This window comes from Dromiciops gliroides, chromosome 2 (assembly GCF_019393635.1).
Source record: "Dromiciops gliroides isolate mDroGli1 chromosome 2, mDroGli1.pri, whole genome shotgun sequence".
In the NCBI taxonomy this organism is placed as follows: Eukaryota; Metazoa; Chordata; class Mammalia; order Microbiotheria; family Microbiotheriidae; genus Dromiciops; species Dromiciops gliroides.
The window spans coordinates 485,374,468-485,394,769 of NC_057862.1; the positions used below are offsets into that span (position 1 = coordinate 485,374,468).

The 20,302-nt window shown below is 42.2% G+C and overlaps 1 protein-coding gene across 3 annotated transcripts in view; it reads left to right on the forward strand.

Moving 5' to 3' along the window:
* The window catches only part of LOC122741117 (c-Maf inducing protein), a 289,560-nt gene that overhangs the window by 248,105 nt on the left and 21,153 nt on the right, over nucleotides 1-20,302 (forward strand). For all 3 annotated transcript variants that reach the window (XM_043984230.1, XM_043984229.1, XM_043984231.1), the window contains exons 8-10: nucleotides 147-250; nucleotides 1,261-1,365; nucleotides 7,558-7,911. In XM_043984230.1, the coding sequence (XP_043840165.1) occupies nucleotides 147-250; nucleotides 1,261-1,365; nucleotides 7,558-7,911 (563 nt within the window). The remainder of the gene's footprint in view (nucleotides 1-146; nucleotides 251-1,260; nucleotides 1,366-7,557; nucleotides 7,912-20,302) is intronic.

The following is a 20,302-nucleotide window of genomic DNA, read 5'->3' on the forward strand; positions in this document are numbered from 1 at the left end:
GGGACAGATGGGACAGGGAGGACAATATCCACATAAATGTGTTCTGTTGGCATTAATGGCCTGTGCTCAGCCCTAGAACCTAGTTACTTAGCTGATCCCAATCTAACCTTACTTCTTAGTGTGGTTTTTTTCTCTCTTTTCTGCAGGATTTTGGGAAGTGCCCACGGCTGAGGCTCTTTACTCAGGAGTATATCCTTGCCTTGAATGAGCTGAATGCTGGTATGGAAGTGGTAAAAAAGTTTATTCACAGGTCAGTGATACCTTCCTCCCTCACCAATATCCCTTTGCACCCATCTTGACCCCATCCCCCACCCCCTGGTTCCTCATTATCTCTAGGCTTCCCTATCTACCATTCTCTTAGCTTGGAGACAGCATGCTCTTCTTATATCCCTGAAAAGCAGATGGTGTTTGGAAATGCCAGAGGGGCTGGGAAGGCAGTAGGGAGTTGAGAGAGGGGGATCCCATTGCTGAGCTCATCATATGCCCTAGTTCTGACCAGGAATTTGACCTGAAATGAACCATGAAGCCAAAAATAAGTTCAGCCTCTGAAATGAACTCAATCCAAATGTTGTTGTTTTTACTCAACCATGAGTTTTTCTTAAAGAATCTCTAATGAACTACTTTAAGACAGTACTGAACTCATGTTGCTATCACTGGCCATCACTTGGACCTGTGATTTCTTTGGTATAGTGAGCCCTCAGTGAAGAAACTGTTCTATCAATTAGATCTGCAAATTAATGATGGCTTAGTGGTCTGGGGCAATGAATGGTTATGGGGCTTTCAATAGAAGCGGGACTCAAATCCAGGTCACTGACTCTAAAACTGGTTGTCTAGCTTCTATGCCAAACTGCTTATGTATTTTCTGAAATTAGCAACCTATACTACAAAATATTGTCCAAAAGAAATGCATTTTTGTTGGAGCTCTTGCTCCAAGCAGTATCAGTTGACCCTAGGAAATGAAAACTTGGAGTGTCACAGACCTTTAAAAAAAAAAGTTGTATAAAATCCTTTGCTAGTCACCTTAATAGAACCCTATTTCTTTTTTTGTTTGGTTTGGTTTTAAGTGACTTGCCCAGGGTCACACAGCTAGTAAGTGTCAAATGTCTAAGGCCGAATTTGAACTCAGGTATTCTTGAATCCAGGGCTGGTGCTTTATCCACTGTGCCACCTAGATGCCCCCTTCGAACCCTGTTTCTTAAGATGTCCCTATCCTGATAATCCATGTAATCCTAGTGTTCTCTGGATCTGATTCTTTTCTAGCATGCATGGCCCCACAGGGCAGTGCCCCCACCCCCGGGTCCTACCCAACCTAGTTGCAGTCTGCCTTGCTGCCATCTATTCCTGCTACGAAGAGTTCATCAACAGGTCAGTACAGCCTTTTCCAGCTCCTACCAAGGTCATTCTGGATAGTCATTTTTTTCTTTGACATCTGGGGCTGTGAAGGGCAGCAAGAGTGTATGGGGCCACCGATTATAGCATCATTAGTATTTATCACATCCAGAGTACAGACAGTGTGCCAGATTTGAGCCATTTGCAGCAGCTGCAGGGTCCTCACTTGGAGAACAGAGTGAACTGACCCCCTCAAAGCAGGCCAAGCACATATTCTCCCTGCCAGGCCAGGAAGTGTGTGCAGATTGAGTCAGGTAGCCACTTAAGAGGCATTTGTAACACTAAATGTGCCCATTTATTTAAAGGCTTTTGAGAAATTGATTTTTTAAAAAACAAAGATTTGTTCTGATTTTTTTTAAAGTGAAGATGATTTTACTAAATTGACTTTTAAAATCTTTATTAAAATTGTTCCACAACTTATCAGGGATGCCTACCTTAGAAGACATTCAAGGACCTATAATTGGCATGCAGCTATATTCTCCCTTGCATGTAACACGTACACATGCAATTTGTCTATGTCTAAGAATTGAGATCCATACTCTTGCCCCAGATTTCTTTCCCAGGAGGGGTTAAGATAGGTTCTGTCCTTCAGGCATCTGTGTTTGGAACATAAATAGGGGAGCAGAACTGGGCCCTGAGGTTTGGTCATGGACCTTGAGGTTACTGCCTAGGAAGTGAGGCCTGTCCTGAAGCTTCCTGGCTCAGATTTAAGAAATGGGTTCTAAGACAGCTGGATCCTTATTGGTGGGTGGCGTATGGGGATGGGCTCTGACCTATGCTTCTAAGAATAGATCTGTGTTGGTGGTCTTGGCAGAGCAAACCTCTACATCCTGTAGAGGTCGGGTTCATTAAATATCCTAATGAAACACACTCTGGTAAATATCCCAGAATCTATCTTCTCCCACTCAGGCCTCCTCAAGTGTGTGTGTGTGTGTGTGTGTGTGTGTGAACACACACACACACACACACACACACACTCTCTGTCTCTCTTTGTCTCTCTGTCTGTCTGTCCGTCTGTCTGTTTGTCTCTGTCTCTCTCTGTCTCTCTGTCTGCCTGTCTCTCTCTCCTTTTTACTTTTTGCTCATTCTCAGGACAGTTTATTTGTAATCTAGAGCCAAGAGGTTTGCCTCAAGCCTTCTGCATGTACACATATGTACTGTGTTGGAATTCCACTATATGGCAAACAGTCCAGAGACTAGCTAGGTCATTCACTATAAGTGTTTGCCTAGAAGAGGAACTGCTTCTTGGAAAGAAAGGTAGGAACTATAGCTGCTGCAGAAACTAGGATGACAGGCATTTGTCCTTGGTCATGTTAATCTGAAGGAAGCAACCGTTGCTGCTGCTGACCTGAATTCATTTGAAATGCAGTAGCCCCCCAGTGAATTGTAACCTTGTTAGCAGTTCTGAGCATGCTCCATTTCTCATGCTCCCATCCTCCAATTCATTGCTCATTCTTAAGTCTCTGATTCATCCTGGGGATCTCCAGCTTAGCAAGACATGGGGTTCCCTGCTCTGAGTTTATCTAGTGGTAGGGCATAAAGTGGGAGAACAATAAGTGAGAATCATTTTCTTTTCCCATACCTACAGGCCCAGGGCCTCACATAGGCATGGGCCCAAGCAAAGGATGCTTCAGGAGCCTCTCAGCTACTCAGGCCAGATAGGATTGAATTAAGAAGAGTTGGAGCACCACCCCTCTGTTTATGCTAATGTCAGAGGGCCTTTATGCACCTGTAAAAAGTCACCTTGGGAATGTTCACAGACTTATGGGAGAGGGTTGGAATTGGAAAAGGTATAGGGACCTCATTCCACTGTCCAAGTTGGGAAATTAAGAAAAGAGAGGACATTCCCTGCAATATCTAAGAAGTCAGTGGTAGAATTAGAAGGAGGTCCAGTTATTCTGGCTTTTTAGCTCAGTACCCCATTTGGCAGCATCATCATCATCCATTTGTCAGTGTCAGCATCAGCATCACCACTACTATCATTACAACTAACATTTATAGACCACTGACTATACCTACTGCCAGGCAGAGTGCTAAATACTTTACAATTATTCTCTCCTTTGATCCTCATCATTTGATCCTGAGAGGCAGGTGCTATTATTATCTCTATTTTGCAGATGAGGAAAATGAGGCAAACAAAGGTTAAATAACTTGCCCAGGGTCACACAGCTAGAAGGCGTCTGGGGCTAGATTTGAAGTCAGGTCTTCCTAACTCTAGGCCCATTGCTCTATCCACTGTGCCACCTAGCTCCTAAAACAAAACCCTGCCATCTCCTTTTGATCAGTGAATAAGAGAGAACTCTAGCTGAACTCATTTTACTAATCAGACATCTCCAGAGATTTCCAGAAGGGAAATGATTTGGAGGTTGGGAATTATTTTAAAAATATTTATAAGACTGTGATTACAAGATGAATCATCCAGAAATATCCCTTAGAGGACCTTAGAGAAACCTAACTGTAAAGTGACTCCCAAGAGATCCTGGGCCTATAAGGATGACCAAAGCATTTGGAGTTTCCAGTTAAATGACCTAGATAGGTATGTGGACTGTGGATTATTGAACTTCGCTTCTGGAGAAGGAAATCATTCTTATTTTGCAAAGTTTGGTGGGAAGGGATTATTGGTGACCTTGTGTCACCACTCCTGGGTCTATAAAAGCAAAAGACAGCTTTTCCTATGGTATCACTGTGCTCCAGGCATCAGGCTTGGGGTCTCAGAAATGACTGATGGGTTTCCTGCAGGAGTCTTGTGTTCTGTTGTCAGCAGACTTCATGGAGGTGCTTCATGGAAGACATGAAACTTCTCACTCAGTCTCTAAAGGGCAAAATGCAAAATTCAGACTTTTTTAAAATAAAAAGAGTTTTTATAATGTTGTACTATAAACTGACAAATTAAATGGGATTATTTGGCAGTTGCTTTTTTTTTTTTAACCCACTCCCATTTCCTCACTAGTCAGATTTGAAGACCCAATTTGAACATTTGTCTCAACTCTGGTATCATAGAGGCACAGGGTCATAGGATTTAGATCTGGAAAGGATATTAAGAGATTTATTACCTTTTATAAACTTTTCTTTTAAAAATAAGGGATCTGATTGCTTACTGCTTCAGGGAGAGGGGAGGGGAGGGAAGGAAGGAAGAATAGAATTTGGAACTCAAGCTTTAAATAAAAATTATTATTAGATAAAAAAAATAAGGGAAACTATAGCTTGTAGTGGTCAAATAACTTGCCCAAGGTCACATAACTTCTTGTCAGTAGGAGAGTCTACTTTAGTTTCTTAAAGGTGTTCTTAGCTTTATGCCATATAGCTGAAGTTGCTTAACTTGTATGCCATCCTTTCTCCCAAAAGCTCAAGGCTATATGGAAAATGATTCATGGTAGAATGTAGCTCAATTCAACATTATTAAGCTTCTGCTGTGTACTAGGAATTGAGGCTATAGAGAAAACAACAACAATCCCTGTCTTTAAGGAGCTTACATTGTAGTAGAAAGGAATAGGATGGATAAGCATTTGTGTAGAATCCCCCTCCAGACATACAAGTTACTTGCTGTCACTTACACGTGTTCAGCTCAGGGACTCAAAGAATGGTCAAGATGAATGGAACATGGGCAATGCTCTGGGAGCAATAGATGATAGCAGATTTAAGTTCCATAGTGCCCTGAGTTCAGCAAGAGGAGTGAGGATGGGTTTGATGGTAGTGATACAAAGATGAATAAGATTATGCCTCACCTTCTGCCCTCTGGGACCTCACTGGAGTAAAAACAAAAGACTCACATGAAGCATTTGGAGATAAAAACACAAGACTCCCTGTAATCAAGTGCACTCTTACGTGGCATGCATCCTAGTATAATAGCATGTCAGAGCAAGGAGGGATCACTGGGGACTCAGGAGTAATCGGGGATAATGATATTAGCTGACATTTATATAGAGCCTTAAGGTTTGCAAAGCTCTTTACATACATTATCTAATTTGATGCTGAAGGAGATGACACATAAGCAGGGCCTTGAAGGAGGGGTTGGATTTGGATATGCTGAGAGATGGTTGGGATGGAAAGAGACATTACCTATGGGACAACCATATCAGTAAAGGAGAAAGTAGTCAAACTCATTTAGTAAGTGTTAGAGAAGGGCTAGGCAGTGAGAAAACCGGTGGGAGGAAGTAAAGTACCTAGAGGTGGCCTGTGAAATGGACTAGAAAGGAATTGTGTTATGGGCCATGGGCCTTGAGTGTTTCATTCATTCTTTTACTCAGTGTCCATTATTTGAAAGGCACTGTGCTAGGTCCAAGCAAGTTAAATAATGAATTTTTATTTTCAGTCAAATTCATTCAGTACATTTCTATATTAGCCATTGTTGGGGAGATGAGGAGGAGGAGGAGGAGGATAATAGCAGCTACCATTTATATAGTGTTTTAGAGTTTTCAAAGTGCTTAAGAAAAATGTTCTCATTTGTTTCTCACAACAACCCTGGGAGGTAGGTACTGTTATTAACCCTATTTTCCATATGAGGAGATTCAGGCAGACAGAGGTTAAGTGACTTGCCCAGGGTCACAAAACTAGTATCTGAGACTAAATTCAAACTCAGGTCTTCCTAACTTCAGAGTACAGCACTATTGAATATACCACCTAGCTGATTTTTAAAAAAGAAAAAAAAAGCTGTCCCAAAGAGAGTGGATCAAAGACTCCTAGAATCTTGGATTTAAAACTGGAAAGAACTTTAGCATCCAACCCCCTCACTTTACAGAAAATTGACATACAAAGATGTCAGTTGACTTGCTTAGGTTCATACAGCTCATCAATGTGAGGTAGCTTTCTGAATCCAGGTCTTCCCGACACTTATGTCCCATATGTTCTTCACTACACCATGCTGCCTCTAGGAGACTCAAGAAATACACAACAGCTCACTAACGATCAGAGAAAATAAATGATAAAAATGTTATGGTCTTCTTTATTACTTCAGATGATCTGTGATCTGGTCCTGGAGGACATATGGCATTGAATGTGGATATTTTGCTCCACTAGTGGCAGTTCAGAGCCTCTCAAACTTTAGTTTATGGTCTTCATGTCCTCAGAAAATGCATAACCTGGTAGCTCGTTTTCTAGTAATGCGACTCTACACTTGTCCTGGCTGGTCCTTGGAGAGTAGTTAAAGTCACAAAATCACAGATCTGGAGATGTCTCAGGCTATGTAGCCTACCTCTTCATTTTACAGATGAAGACATTGAAGCTGGGGCTGTCCTTGGCCTTTCTTTGTATCCCCAACACTTAGCACAGTGCCTGGCCCATATTAAGCATTTAATAAATGCTAGTTGACTGAGAAAGGTTGAACAATTTGCCCACAATCACAGAAATGACATGAACCCGGGTCTTTTGACTAGAGCCAGTATTCTTTCTGCTATACCTTGATACCTCCTGGGTCTATAATCAGGCTACCACAAAACTTTCAAGCTTCTTAGCAGAGGACTTTAGTGATGGAAAGTGTTCATCACTGTTAGGGGATGCTGATTTAGTTCCTTTCACCAAGTCTTTATTTAGAACCTATGTGCCTGACCTTGCACTAGTCACTGGCAAAGTCAAAAGACAAGTCACAAAGACAAAAGGAATATGTCCCTGCCCTCCAGGAACTCACATTTCTTAGTAATAACACAAACACAGATTAGTATATTATCTATACAAACAAATTACAGGTTACTTGGGGGTGGGAAGAAGAATGGAGAAGAGATACCACTTTAAAGGAGGTAAGGATTCTAAGAAGTAGAGATGAGGATAAGGTGTATACCAAGCTTTGGGGGGGGGGGTGAGGGTGTTAGTGGGAGAGACCACTTGTGCAAATACACAGAGAAAAGAGGTAAAAATGAGGGTATAATCTGTGGGGGTTGAGGTTAACCAGGGAAAGCTTCTTGGAAGGGGCATCTTTTTTTTTTTTAAGTGAGGCAATTGGGGTTAAGTGACTTGCCCAGGGTCACACAGCTAGTTAAGTGTCTGAGGCCAGATTTGAACTCAGGTTCTCCTGAATCCAGGACCGGTGCTCTATCCACTGCGCCATCTAGCTGCCCAAGGGGCAACTTCTGAATGTAGATATTGCTTGTTTGCTTTTCTGAGTTCCAAGTGTAGACTAGTAATCCCCAAGCCCTGTGTTTCTAAAACCATCCTTTCCCCAATCTGTCACTGCAGCCGAGACAATTCTCCAAGCCTGAAAGAAATCCGCAATGGCTGTCAGCAGCAATGTGACCGGAAACCCAACTTACCACTGCGCCTTCTCCACACAAGCCCTGACCTCGTCTGTCAGGAGGCGACATTGTCCGAATCCCGCCTCAAGTCGGTCATTGTCACTTCCAGTGAGATCCACGTGGAGGTAGAGCGTAACAACACTGCCAACCAGAAGATGACGGCCAGTGCTGGCAATGACAGTGAGCCCAACCTCATCGACTGCCTCATGGTCAGCCCCACCTGCAGCACCATGAGCATCGAACTGAGCACCCAGGCTGACCGTATCCTGGGCTGCTATGTGGAAATCCTCAAGATACTGTGAGTGCTGCCTTCCCTGCCACTGCCAGTCACCAAGGGTGTTTGCAAGTAGAGGGAGGGGGAGGGGCTGCAGGGAAACCCTTTCTGCCACACTCTGCACCCCCATTATATACCATAGCAATCTTGTGGATCTCAAATAATTCAAGCAGTGCCTGGCAGATAGCTAGTTAAAAAAACCGGTGGAAGAAGTCTTTTTAAAAGTGAAGAATTCTTTTGTGAAGCAAATGATTACCCCTCATTTATCTTTTTTGCATGTGTGGATTTGCATGTGTCAGGTTAAAGACAAGCATGCCTCTTTTACTATGTCTTTAATAATATCTCTGTGTGTATATGTGTGTGTGCTCGCTTGAGTGTGTGTGCGTACCGGAGCAGTACTCAAAAATTATAGTTCTCAAGTCTCTGGTTATTAAATATCTTAAAACCACCCAGGGTTCCTCCTCCCCTTCCCAGATTTTGTTCTGACACTGCAAAAAGACTGTGTGACTTGCCAATATCAAGGACCTAGTTACCAGGAGAATAGCGATAACATTGGTTGTCCTGGCCAGGACTGAAACACTGCTCCCCTGAGACCAATGAGTAGAATACAAGAAGGAGCTCTTATCTCCTTTTCTATCCCAAGGTTTCAGACGGAGCTCCTTGTAATCATGTTGTCCCAGGGCCAAATCAATTGTTAATTGCCTCTGGTCACTCTTATTTGCCCTGGGCTAAGCAGGGTCATTTTGTATCCCTATAACTCACCATGCTGGTGTGGATCTGAAGGCTCTTGGGAAATATGTCCTCTGTATCTCTCAACCTACTATTTCACACCCCACTGAGCATAGGTAAATCCCACTTTAGAAAAACCTGACATGCAGAAATTTGAATTTATAAAGAAGTTATACTAAGATAATCATTCACATTTCAAAGGGATTCTTTTCAAAGAAATTTTAAGTGCATTTACAATAATGCACTAATTTTTTTGAGTACTCACTGTGCAAGTTACTGTGTTTGGTGCTATATAATGTGAAAAATTGAATTAGATTTGCCAAAATGTGATTTATACCCAACATTTCAGAAATACATCCATTGTAGAATGAGATACACCTATAGTTTATCTGATTGCCTGGGATACTTTCTTGGCTGTCTGATTTATGCCTAGATCCTAAAGATATAATAATGCCTACTTATGATTTCCCTGAGCTACTTTTTATGGTTCCTTTTCTCATTTCTTTTAGATTAGGTGTTTGCACTTATTTTCTCTCTTGACAGTGTTAGGGGTTGAGAATCTGGTCTAGATTTAGGGGAATTCCATTGTTTACCTGAAGGGATAGATACAAGGAAATGGAGGGATGGGGGATGCATAATGAGTGCCTTTCTGTGCTTCAGAAGAAGCACCTTTGTAGGTGAGGATATAAAATAATACATACAAACACAAGACCAGAGAGACAATCATCCCATGGTTTGAAAAGATGATTTACAATTTCAGGGAGTCCCTTGTGACCATGTTGACCAACTGGATCTCCCTCCACCCCCGCCCCTTTCCCCCATTGCTTACAGTGGCCTCAGTCTCTTTACCTATCTGAGAAGTAGAGGTAAGTGCATCTAAAGGGGTATAAGAAAATTTCTCCAAAACTTTGAATCCCTCCAACTAGAGATACTGAGGTTATGTTTAAAAGGGCTCCCTCATCCCACAACTTCACAAATCAGGTATCTGAGAGATGAAGTCTGCCCACAGGGTTTCTGCAAGTCCAGAGAAGCAGTCATTAACCTTGTGAATAGCAGTTACAGCCAGCTCATTTTGGGACGTGAACATCTGGCCCCTTCTTGCTGGAGTCTTATTACATCGGTTCAGGGCTTCATTTTAGGCAAGCCCAGGCCCTCTGAGGGTGTTGCTCAAGCCAAGGCCCCAGCAATGCTGCACATTCTGTGTTCACACTAGGCCCCAGGACTCAAGCAATTTTCCATAAACACTGGGAACTCCCAGACCTTCTGTTGTCTTGGGTACTGACTCATATTTCTCATTAAGCACTAAGGCTTTGAGTTTCATCATGTGGTTGACACACATTTTTATAAACACATTCATGAATGAGGGCCTTGTTCTCTGTAACTCCCCTCCAGACCTCCTCTTTGGCCTCATAGCTGTACCACCATGTTCTGTGTATGGGTGGGTGGCCAGGACAGGGAGGAGAGCAGGAGTGGTGCTAATCCATAGGAGGAGCTCAGTAAATATTTGTTGTTGATAGTGATGGAGAACCAGTATTGGGCAAAGAGCTATATAACATATTGGGAAAAATAAATAAAACAGATATTTCTTTGTGAAGCATGTATATAAATCAGGAGCTTAAGGTTCAGAATTGCCATGGGAAGAACTTGTATGTTATCAGAACTTTGCATGTTTAGACAGTAACTAAATCTCTAGGATGTTGTGTAGGATCCAAGGAAGGAGGAAATTATTATATATTGGGATCCTTAGAGAAGCTAAAAAACAAAAACAAAAGCCCTCCAAAAGAAAAAGCTAATGTTATCTTTGGCTGCACTGATAACTATCTAGCACCCAGCAAAAGGGATATTAGTCTTATTGTACTCTACCCAGGTAATACTCATTCTGGAAATATTGTGGGGTAAGCTCTGGGGACAGCATTTTAAGAAAGATTATAGCATGGTACCTTATGTTGGCTCTACAGTCAAAGGACCTGGATTCAAATCCCACCTTTGATGTTTTCTACCTGCATGATCTTGGACAAGTCACTTACCCTTTCTGGGCCTCAGTTCCTCATTTGTAAAATGAAGGGGTTGGACTAGATGGCTTTTAAGGGTCCTTCTTGCTCTAGATCTTTGGTCCTTTGCCTAGAGGAATATAACCAGGATTATTTATGTTCCATGTCATATAGAAAAAGACTGAGAAAACTGAATGTGTTTAGCCTAGAGAAGACTTGCCCATTGAGCTGAAGGAGGGTTTTAGGGTGAAAGGGTTATGATAGATGTCTTCAAACTTCAGAAGAGTTTCATCTGGAAGGGGAATTTGATTTTTTTTTTTCTGCTTGGCCTCAGAAGGCAGAACTAAGAGCAATGGAAGGTTCAGGGAAATGGATTTCAACTCAATATTAGGAAGAATTTTATGACAGGTAGAGCTGTACAGAAGTGGAATAGACTTCCTCATAAAGTACTATAGGGACCTCCTCATCCCCAGATGTCTCCAGAGAGAGAGAGAGAGAGAGAGAGAGAGAGAGAGAGACGTCTTGGAAGGATTGCGACAGAAGGAATTTCTATGCTGAGCTGGAGGCTGGAATAAATTGATCTCTAACGTTTCTTCTAGCTGCAAAATTCTTTGAAAAGAAAGTGCTTGTTGAAAGACCATAGAGTATAAATACTTGTATCCAGCTTCAGACTCTGAGGGAATTGTGGGAAATTAATTGATGGTCTTCACTGAGCTCTGAGGTTAAAGGCCAATGGCTCAGAAAGTTCTGACTCACAGCCTCTTGTTTCAGTTTCATGTTGTGGGATGAAGGTGTTACTTGCTCTGAGATTCTGTTTCCTTCCTTTTTTGTTGTTCAGTCATTTCAGTCATATCCAATTCTTCATGACCCCATTTAGGGTTTTCTTGGCAGAGATACTGGAGTAGTCTGCCATTTCCTGCTCCAGCTCATTTTACAGATAAGGAAATTGAAGCAAACAGGGTTAAGTGACTTGTCCAGGGTCACACAGCTAGTAAGTATCTGAGGCCAAATTTGAACTCAGGAAAATGAGTTGACCTGACTTTAGGCCTGGCACTCTATTGTACCATTTAGCCGCCTGCATTCCTTCATGTCTAGATTTGGTGGATATACCCCACCCAGACTGTAAATGGTTAGGCCTGGTTATATGACCCTGGTAGCACATTTATTGAGGCTTGGTCATCCTTAAAGCCTAGAAATGTCCATCCTCTCAGTCAGCAACCTTTACATAGCTTGAGTGGTTACTTTCAATAGGAAATAATGTCCACAATTGCTACCCTCTGAGAGCTTCTAGTCTAAATGTGGGCTAAAGTAAAGCCCCAGGCAACAGCACTGCTAGATAACAGAACTGTGGATCTAGAGCTTAATGGAATCTTAGAGGCCCTCTAGTCTGGCTCCAGCATTTCTCAAATGAGAGCACTGAGGCTCGAAAGGTTATGTGACTTGCCTGGTCATACAGCCAGTGTCAGACAGAAGTGGCATTAAAATAAAAAGAGCTCTTCCTGACTTAAAGTCAGCACTCAATCCATTACCTCAAACTGCCCGTGAGAAACATTTAAATCAGACTGATAATCATCATACTTATTTCCTTGTGCTTTTCTCATAACAACTCCATAAGGTAGATCATACAAGTTCCCTTTTTATAAATGAGGAAACTGGAGCTCATGGAGAAAAGGTGACCTAGCCAAGGTCCCACAGGTCTCCTACTGGGTATCAATCAGAATCTGAATCAGGTACTCTGACCCCTAAGTTGAGCGCTCATTCTGTTACACCATAATGCTCCTCTATTGAACTAACTTATAGATGTCAGTATAACAATACTGGGGCAGAGTGTGGGGATGGCATGCTGTAGTGATGACAAGAGTAGTTTCAAACAGTGTTTTTAAGAGGAGGGATATGGTTCAGCAGAAAGGATGGAAAGATTATGACAAGCTGGGGGAATGGCAAATGTGATTGTGCAAGTCAGGAACAGAATTGGTTTGCCATGAAAATGAAGGAGGGTTCCGAGCCACATGGGATATTTGACATGGAGTGGAAACTGATGAGTAATGGGGCATGAAGGGAACTTGATAGAAAGTGGGGGGCTGTGATTATTTGCAACTCAACAAGAACAATATGGACACTTTACCTTTGGGAATGCCCTCCCTTCAACTGTAAACTCCTCCTAAATCAGCACAACCTCTTCCCTAGTCATCTAGGGAAGGAGAAAGGGGAGGGGAGGAGAGAAAGAGGTTCCATTTTTCTCTCTATTGTGACCTCTAATTCTAAATGTCACCCACTTCTTTTGGCTTTTGGCCCTGCCAGGCCTTTCTAATTTGGGCTGCATAGTCTCCCCTAGACTCCAAAATAAGATCTTTCGGTGAGAAGCTCTCTCATCTGAAATCAGAAGTCACTGCAGGAGGCAGAACTAGCCATGGTGGGGGTGGGAAGTCCCCTGCATGGATGTGGGAGTAGCTGAGGGCTATAAAATAATGAGAAAGACAATGATCCAGGTGTGGTGGTCAGGTCCACCAGTCTACAGTGACTATAGTGAAGAGCTGGAGCAAATAGTAAAGACATGTGACGAGTGTTTTTATTAATGTAGAAATCTTATCTGGTTTTCTAGTTACAACAGCATTATAGGAAGTAGTGAAAACAAACAAACTTGTTTTTTGTAGCTCCTTACACATCCCGGATACTTAATAAATGCTAATTATGGTAGCAAAGGCTCTCTCTCTCTCTCTTTCTCTCTCTCTCTCTCTCTCTCTCTCTCTCTCTCTCTCTCTCTCTCTCTCTCTTTCGGGAACCCCAAAGCACTCCAGAGAGATTATAAACAGGGAACCCATTCAGCAACCCTGGAAAGAAGGAAGAGAGAGTATATGTCATTATTTTACAAGTAAAGCACAAAGAAATAGAGGGATTCATCCAAGGTTACACAGTGAATAATACGAAAGAGCCAAAATTTCTGGTCCAGGACTCTCTCCACAGGTCCAAGCATTTTCTCCAGAGTAGGAAAAAATGCTTATGAATGAATATGTAGGCTAATGTCAGTAGGAAGCAAGTGAAGGTAGCACTGAAGGGAAGAGGAATAAATTGCTTTGTAATATCCTCATTCCATCACTTGCCTTTTTCATCATTGAGGTCAAGCAGATATTCACTTTTTCTGTCTTCTCATTAGTCTGGTAAATTCCCTGAAGGAGACTCCCTCATTTGTTTCCAGAGCCCTGGGTGCATTCTCTAGCTGGTCATCTCCATGCTCTGAATGCTCCACATAGCCTCTCCCATTCCCTATTTATGAGGGTTGCCCAGGCTACTTGTATGTTTTGACTTGTTTGAGCCACACTTGAGAATAACTTCTGCTCTGAGAGCAGATAATAGCCATAGACTGGTGGGAAAAGTTTGAAGTGGCAGGTGTAAGTGGCATTGGTCATCTCATATTTCATGGTGAACTACTGCAAGCATTCTTGGAATGAAAGTGCTCAGAGAGGCATGTACAGTGTTGGTAACTGACCACGTAGGCTTGGTAGGCTCAGTTACTTCTCTCTTCTCTTCCTCCTGGACTCCAACCATTTGGCCCCATGTTTAGCAGTGTGAACTAATGGAGATACAAATGTGCTCATGGATTGTTTGGAGCATACATGTTCAAACAGTATTTTTCAGTAGGATTAACAAGTCAAATGGAAGTGGTAGTTTTTATAGATACATCCACATCTCAGAACATGCTGGGGTGTTACTAGATAGACTCCATTCCTAAACAGAATAGGGCTGGGACAGCTAGGTGATGCAGTGGATAGAGCACCAGCCCTGAATTCAGGAGGACCTGAGTTCAAATCCAGCCTCAGACACTTGACATTTAACTAGCTGTGTGACCTTAGGCAAGTCACTTAACCCCAATTGCTTCACCAAACAAACAAACAAACCAGAATAGGGCTATACTTAGGAGAGGTATGATGCAGATCACTCCATTTCCAGGTCAGCTGAAGGAAGGTTTGTTGCCATGCTGAAGCTCACACTGCCACTTTCCCTTGGCTTTCTGTTCCCAATAACTCCCTACTCCCTCTATTCCTACCTTAATAGAATATTCATCAAAATACTCCTTCTTTCTCTTTCTCTGTTCCTAGTTCTCACTTATCCTGTCCTCCTCTCTTAATCTTCCAACCTCTATTCATTACTCCAGTAAATAACAGTCTCCTTGAAATGTAGGCTATATTTAGTTCTTTTCCTCCTTTTCTCCTTCAATTCACTAACATTCTAAGTATACCTTACAGCTTTTGGACAGGCTTCCCAGTGTTTTACAACTAGACATGTCCCAATGGATGAAGGCAACTTGTCCAGAGGCTGGAAAGAAGGGAAGGTGATGCCCACCTCATCAGAGAGGGAACCATGCAACCATTCAGGCTAGGAAAGCAGGGGAGCACCTAAGAAGATGGCTTTGGTTATAACATAGGCATCCCTGGTGCTTCCCCAGTAAGCCCTGTCAGTGCCTCCTTCTTAGGTTGCCCAGGCCAATGATAGGTGTGCCTAGGGTACTAGACTGCCAACAAGTGACCACGTGTACCAAGCATATTGTGGAGGGATAGAGGTGAAGGGTTATTGTGGGTTTCCCCTAAACAAGTTACAGAAGCCTGACTTGAGGGCTTGTGCCCACTGGGAGGTAGGGAGCCAGACAAAGGGTGCCCTCTGTACTCATTCCTTGTGGTACCAAAGAACATCTGTCTGGACAAGGAATGTTTAATCAAGGATTTGATGTGACTAGAATGTGAAGTCATTTGACCTTTACTGGGGAAACCCACAATGAAGAGTTTATTTTGAAATACGAACTGAGCCTTTGCTGGGTGTGGATCTGGCCAGGTCTAAGACCTTCCTGTCTAAGAGGGGAACTGTCAGACACCGGTGATTTCAATAGCCTCCTGTGTGAATTCTCTTTCAATTCCACACAGAAATACTATACAGACAGTGTTCATGGCTTGTGGAAGACACTGTCAAGTCAGATTTTAGATATAGGAAGAACATGGCATCCCTTTCACAATCGCCCCCCCACCCCAGTGCCTTTCAGACTAACAGAAGTGCTCAGGTGCTCCATTCTTTACTGTTGTAGAGTGATGAGGCCCTGTACAGATACCAGCAGAATGATCTCTATTGCCTTCCCCCCCAAACCACAATGATTTTTTGGTGGTTAGCAACTAGGTCAGTGGAGGAAGCTTGTGAGGGCATTTCACCCTGAAGCCCTTGTGGGAAGAGAGCATGACATTATAATAGTACATAAAAACAGCCAAGGGCACCCTTTGCTTCATGTCACCAAGACAGCCTGTTGTCTCCTGCTCAGCTGGATTCAGAGCTATTGCATTTAGCTGATGCTGTCTCTAGTTAGGACCTTGTAGCCCAGAGGCCAGCATGAACCAACCAGTGTTCTGTGTGTTCACTTAGACACTCAGTCTCTAAATGCTGAAAGTAAAAAGATATATAAGAAATAAATTTGGTTTTTTTCTGCATTTCCTGTGCTAAATACTGCAGAAAACTTGACCTATTGCCAGAATTTAGGACCAAGGGAATCTTTAACAAAGCCCAGCTTCTTTAGATGTATGGAGGTGAATGAAAAAAACAGACAGACCATTAACAAGCATTAATCTAACTGTTGGTACTTTAAATATGGCTCCATTGAAGTCTTGAGGTATAGAGAGTGATGATCAACTTTGTCAGTGCTCGAGAGGAAAATCCAGATTTATGTAGTAGTTACATCAGCCAGAAGCTGGACAGAAAGGCCTAAAATCTAATCCTGCCTCAGTCACTAACTAGCTTTGTGACCCAGGGCAAGTTACTGAAACTATTCTCAACCTCAGTTTCCTTATCTGTAATATGGAAGATAATGCTGGCACCTATATCCCAGGGTTGTTATGAGGATCGAATGATGATGATGATGGTGGTGTGTGTGTGTGTGTGTGTGTGTGTGTGTGTGTAAAGTACCTTACAAATACTATGTAAATGCTAGTTGTTATATTGTACTTCTTCACTCAATTGACTTGTCATAAGATTTCTAATTACGCAGTTCTTCAATGCCTTTGCAATGTAGTTTGTCTATTTATCATTTATCAATGTTAATAATAGGTTACACATATATCTATATATCTAAAAATATCTATCTATCTATCTATAATCACTTTAAGATTCACAAAGTGCTTTACAAATATTGTCTCAAATGTTATGCTACTGCTAGGCCTAGGAAGACTTGGTTAGGGTAGAAGTCAGGGCTTTTTCCTAGTCAGTTTAGTTGGACAGTCTCTTGTGAATGGTATTAATGCCAGGTGAGCACCAATGGCCTATGGACAAATAAAAGGTTTTGTATTTAGGTGTGAAACAAGAATTGCTTCATGCTTTGACTCCATGATTTCTGTGCTAAATTCATCCACTTATCTTAGGCAATCAACCCCTTCTGGGAACTTCTTTCTCTATTTACTCAGCTTTAGAGGAAGCCCTTCCTCAAGGGCCTTCAGGGTATGGTCTGAACTCCAGAGAATGAGGCTGCTGCTACTTGGTTGTGGAGTTTTTTTGGCATGCAGATGTCAGTTTCCATTTGGTGGTAACTGAGCGATGAGGATCCTAGAGATAGAACAGGCTTAGAGTGAACAGGAAGCAAAAGGAACTAAAGGTCCATAAAGATAATGAAGAAAGCCCCATCTCTGAATTGCCTCCCAAAGCCAGCTTTCAGAAACATAGGTTATGGGTACAAAAGTCCCTGCACCTGTCACTGCCATCATTTCCCACACCCTGCAATAGGGAAGGAAAAGGAATGTTGTATATCTGGTCTAGATATTGCTTCCTTGTGAGCTGGCATTTGAAGATGATGATTACGTATAACTCCTAGAAGGTATTTTCTCCTGCCTAGCATAAGACTGTAAGGCACACACAGAACCCTCACCTTCATGATCTGTCTTGGGTGTCTGCTGTAGTCACGTCACATTCTCAGGTCACTTGTCAATTCTTCATTGTTCCACCCAAATCATAATGCCTTGAGAGTCAACATCATCCTCCAGGTACAGTCTGAGGAGTACAGAAGAATGGTACTATCAGCTCTTTTGATCTGGACATGCTTGCCTGAGGGCAGGGACCACTGAGAGATAATTCTAACTGGGGATCCAATCCAGAGAGCCACCCATAAATTACTCCTGGTGTCTAGAGATCCTGTCAAATAGCTAAGCAAGGTCTAGGGCTCTTGGGACAGGAGGAGGAGGGGAGATTTTGATCCATTTGATAAGGAAAATTCTGAACCAACATGGGACAGGTCTAAAGAACCCAGGCTTCTACAACATGTGTTATCCTGTGCCCCTGGAGTGATACAGATTGTCATTTAATTATTCCATCTATCCACAGACTTTAACTAAGTGACTATTACTGTGTGTAGTCTACTGTACTAGGTGTTAAGGTGATAAAACAATTTAGATCAGGGGTGCTTAACCGTTTTTGTGTCATGGGCCCCTTTGACAGTCTGGCAAATCCTATGGACCCCTTCACAGAATAATGTTTTTAAAGCATAAAATGAAATAATTACAAAGGGATCAAATTATAATGAAATAGTTATTGACATTTTTCAACTTCATGGATCCTAGGTTAAGAACCCCTGGGTTAGATAAAACATAGTCTCTTCCCTTATAGAGTTTACAATCCAATAGAGGGTTATGGTAACAATGGATACACTCTGCATTCATTACATGAGAAGTTCATCAGACTTGCAAAAAGCCATTTGAAGGTTTGTTGATGACTTGGGGGAGTTGGGCTTTAAAGAATGGGTAGGGCTTCACCAGGTTAAGGAGAGAAAGAACATTCCAGGCTTAGGGAACAATGGAAGCAAAGGCCCCAAAGTATAATTTGTTCAGGGATCCAGCTTGATTTGGAGGAGAGTAATTTGAGATTAAACTGGGAATGTAAGTTGGTACTAGCTTGTGGAGGTCTTGAATGCCAGGCAAAATAAAAAGTAAGGAGCTACCAAAGGCTTTTGGAGGACAGGCGTGATAGGACCAGATGGATACAGAAGGAAGATTAGTCCGAAAGTGGTATGAGGGATGCATTAGAGAAAAAAGATGATAAAGGTGGGAAGGCATATTGGGAAACTCCTTCAATAATACAGGTGGGTGGTAACGAAAACCTGTACTAGATGTTGGCACTGGGATTGGAAAGTAGGGGATGGATGAAAGAGATGTTATGAAGGTGGGTACAGTTTGGCAACTGACTTGATATGAGCAGTGAAGAGAGTGTCCAAGATAACTTGCAGGTTAATGACACAGGAGACTGAGTGAATGGTAGCAGCACAGAAAGAAGTAGTGAGTCAGAAGAAAGAGACCATGGAAAAGAGAATCAACCTGATATCAGAAGCATTATTATTATGTTATATGTTATTATATAATTATAATTATTATATGAAACTTGCTGTGGTAAGAGGTGCTTCCAGGGCTCAGGACTTTCAGGGTTCAGGCTTCTGTATCCTCTCTTGGGCCATTGCTCATTGGGGTGTGACCAAATTTTCCCCATCTCTATTCTGTAAGTCACTCCAATCTTTTGAACAGTTCCAGGGGAAACACTTGGAGAGATTTTATATAGGAATTGGTCAAGCAGCCAGAAGCAGGTGAGGTCCCTGGTGTTTTGTTCAGATTGTGCCCAAAATCAAGATGAATGAGGGTTGAAGGAGCTGTGGAATCAATAGGCTATTTTATCATCTACTTACAAACGGTAGAGATGACAGTTCGAGGCTCTTTGCCCTTTCTTTTAAGGGTTTCCACTGATTGATAAATTCTGTTCAGCTTTCTCCTGGTCTCCTTTCCCCTTCTGTGAAAGTTCTCAGGAAAAGTTACAGCATCTTTGGTTAATTTTGCTGAATTTCTTTTTCCTCCTCTTTTTAAAAAAAATTTAAATTCATTGTTGCAAGAGATAGCATATTAGGTGGGGGAGTGAGAAGATAGATAGATAGATAGATAGATAGATAGATAGATAGATAGATAGATAGATAGATAGATAGATAGATAGATAGATAGATGATAAGTAGGTAGGTAGGTAGATTCAGAAATAAAGGTGATATAGGAGCAAAAGATCAATATTCTTTGAAAGTAAAAACATTTTTAGATAGATATATTGGAAGGAAGAAAATGTCATTTGGCTGTAATACGGGCAGGAAAAGACTTCTCTATTCACTTTCCCATGACCTCTGACATATGAGAAATGAGATATCATAGAGGTCAGATTGATGGGACACAAACCGCACATTCATATACACACATACATTCACACATATACTAATGTACTGACACACTCATTCTTGCACCCACACTCTGTCTCAAACACACACACACACTCTCACATTCCCCACATACATAATACTCATATACCTACACATATTCCTCTCTTCTCCCTACCCCGCTCTTTCATATACACACTTACACCCACACTCTCTTTCTCTTTCTCTCCCTCACACACACACACTCCAGGGCTGATGACAGGGCCCTTGAGAGGAGGAAGGGAAGAAAGAACTGACTGGTGACTTGGCTAGTGTGTATCCCCTACATTCGCTGCAGATAGGCCAGCACAGCTCTCACTCCTGGGATTGTAGATTTAGAGTTCAAGGGACCTTAGAGGCTACTTAGGACAGCCTTCCCATCTTGTAGATAAAAAACCTGAGGCACAGAGAAGTCCAATGACTTGCTTAGCTCTACCAGCTAATTGGTGTCTGAGGG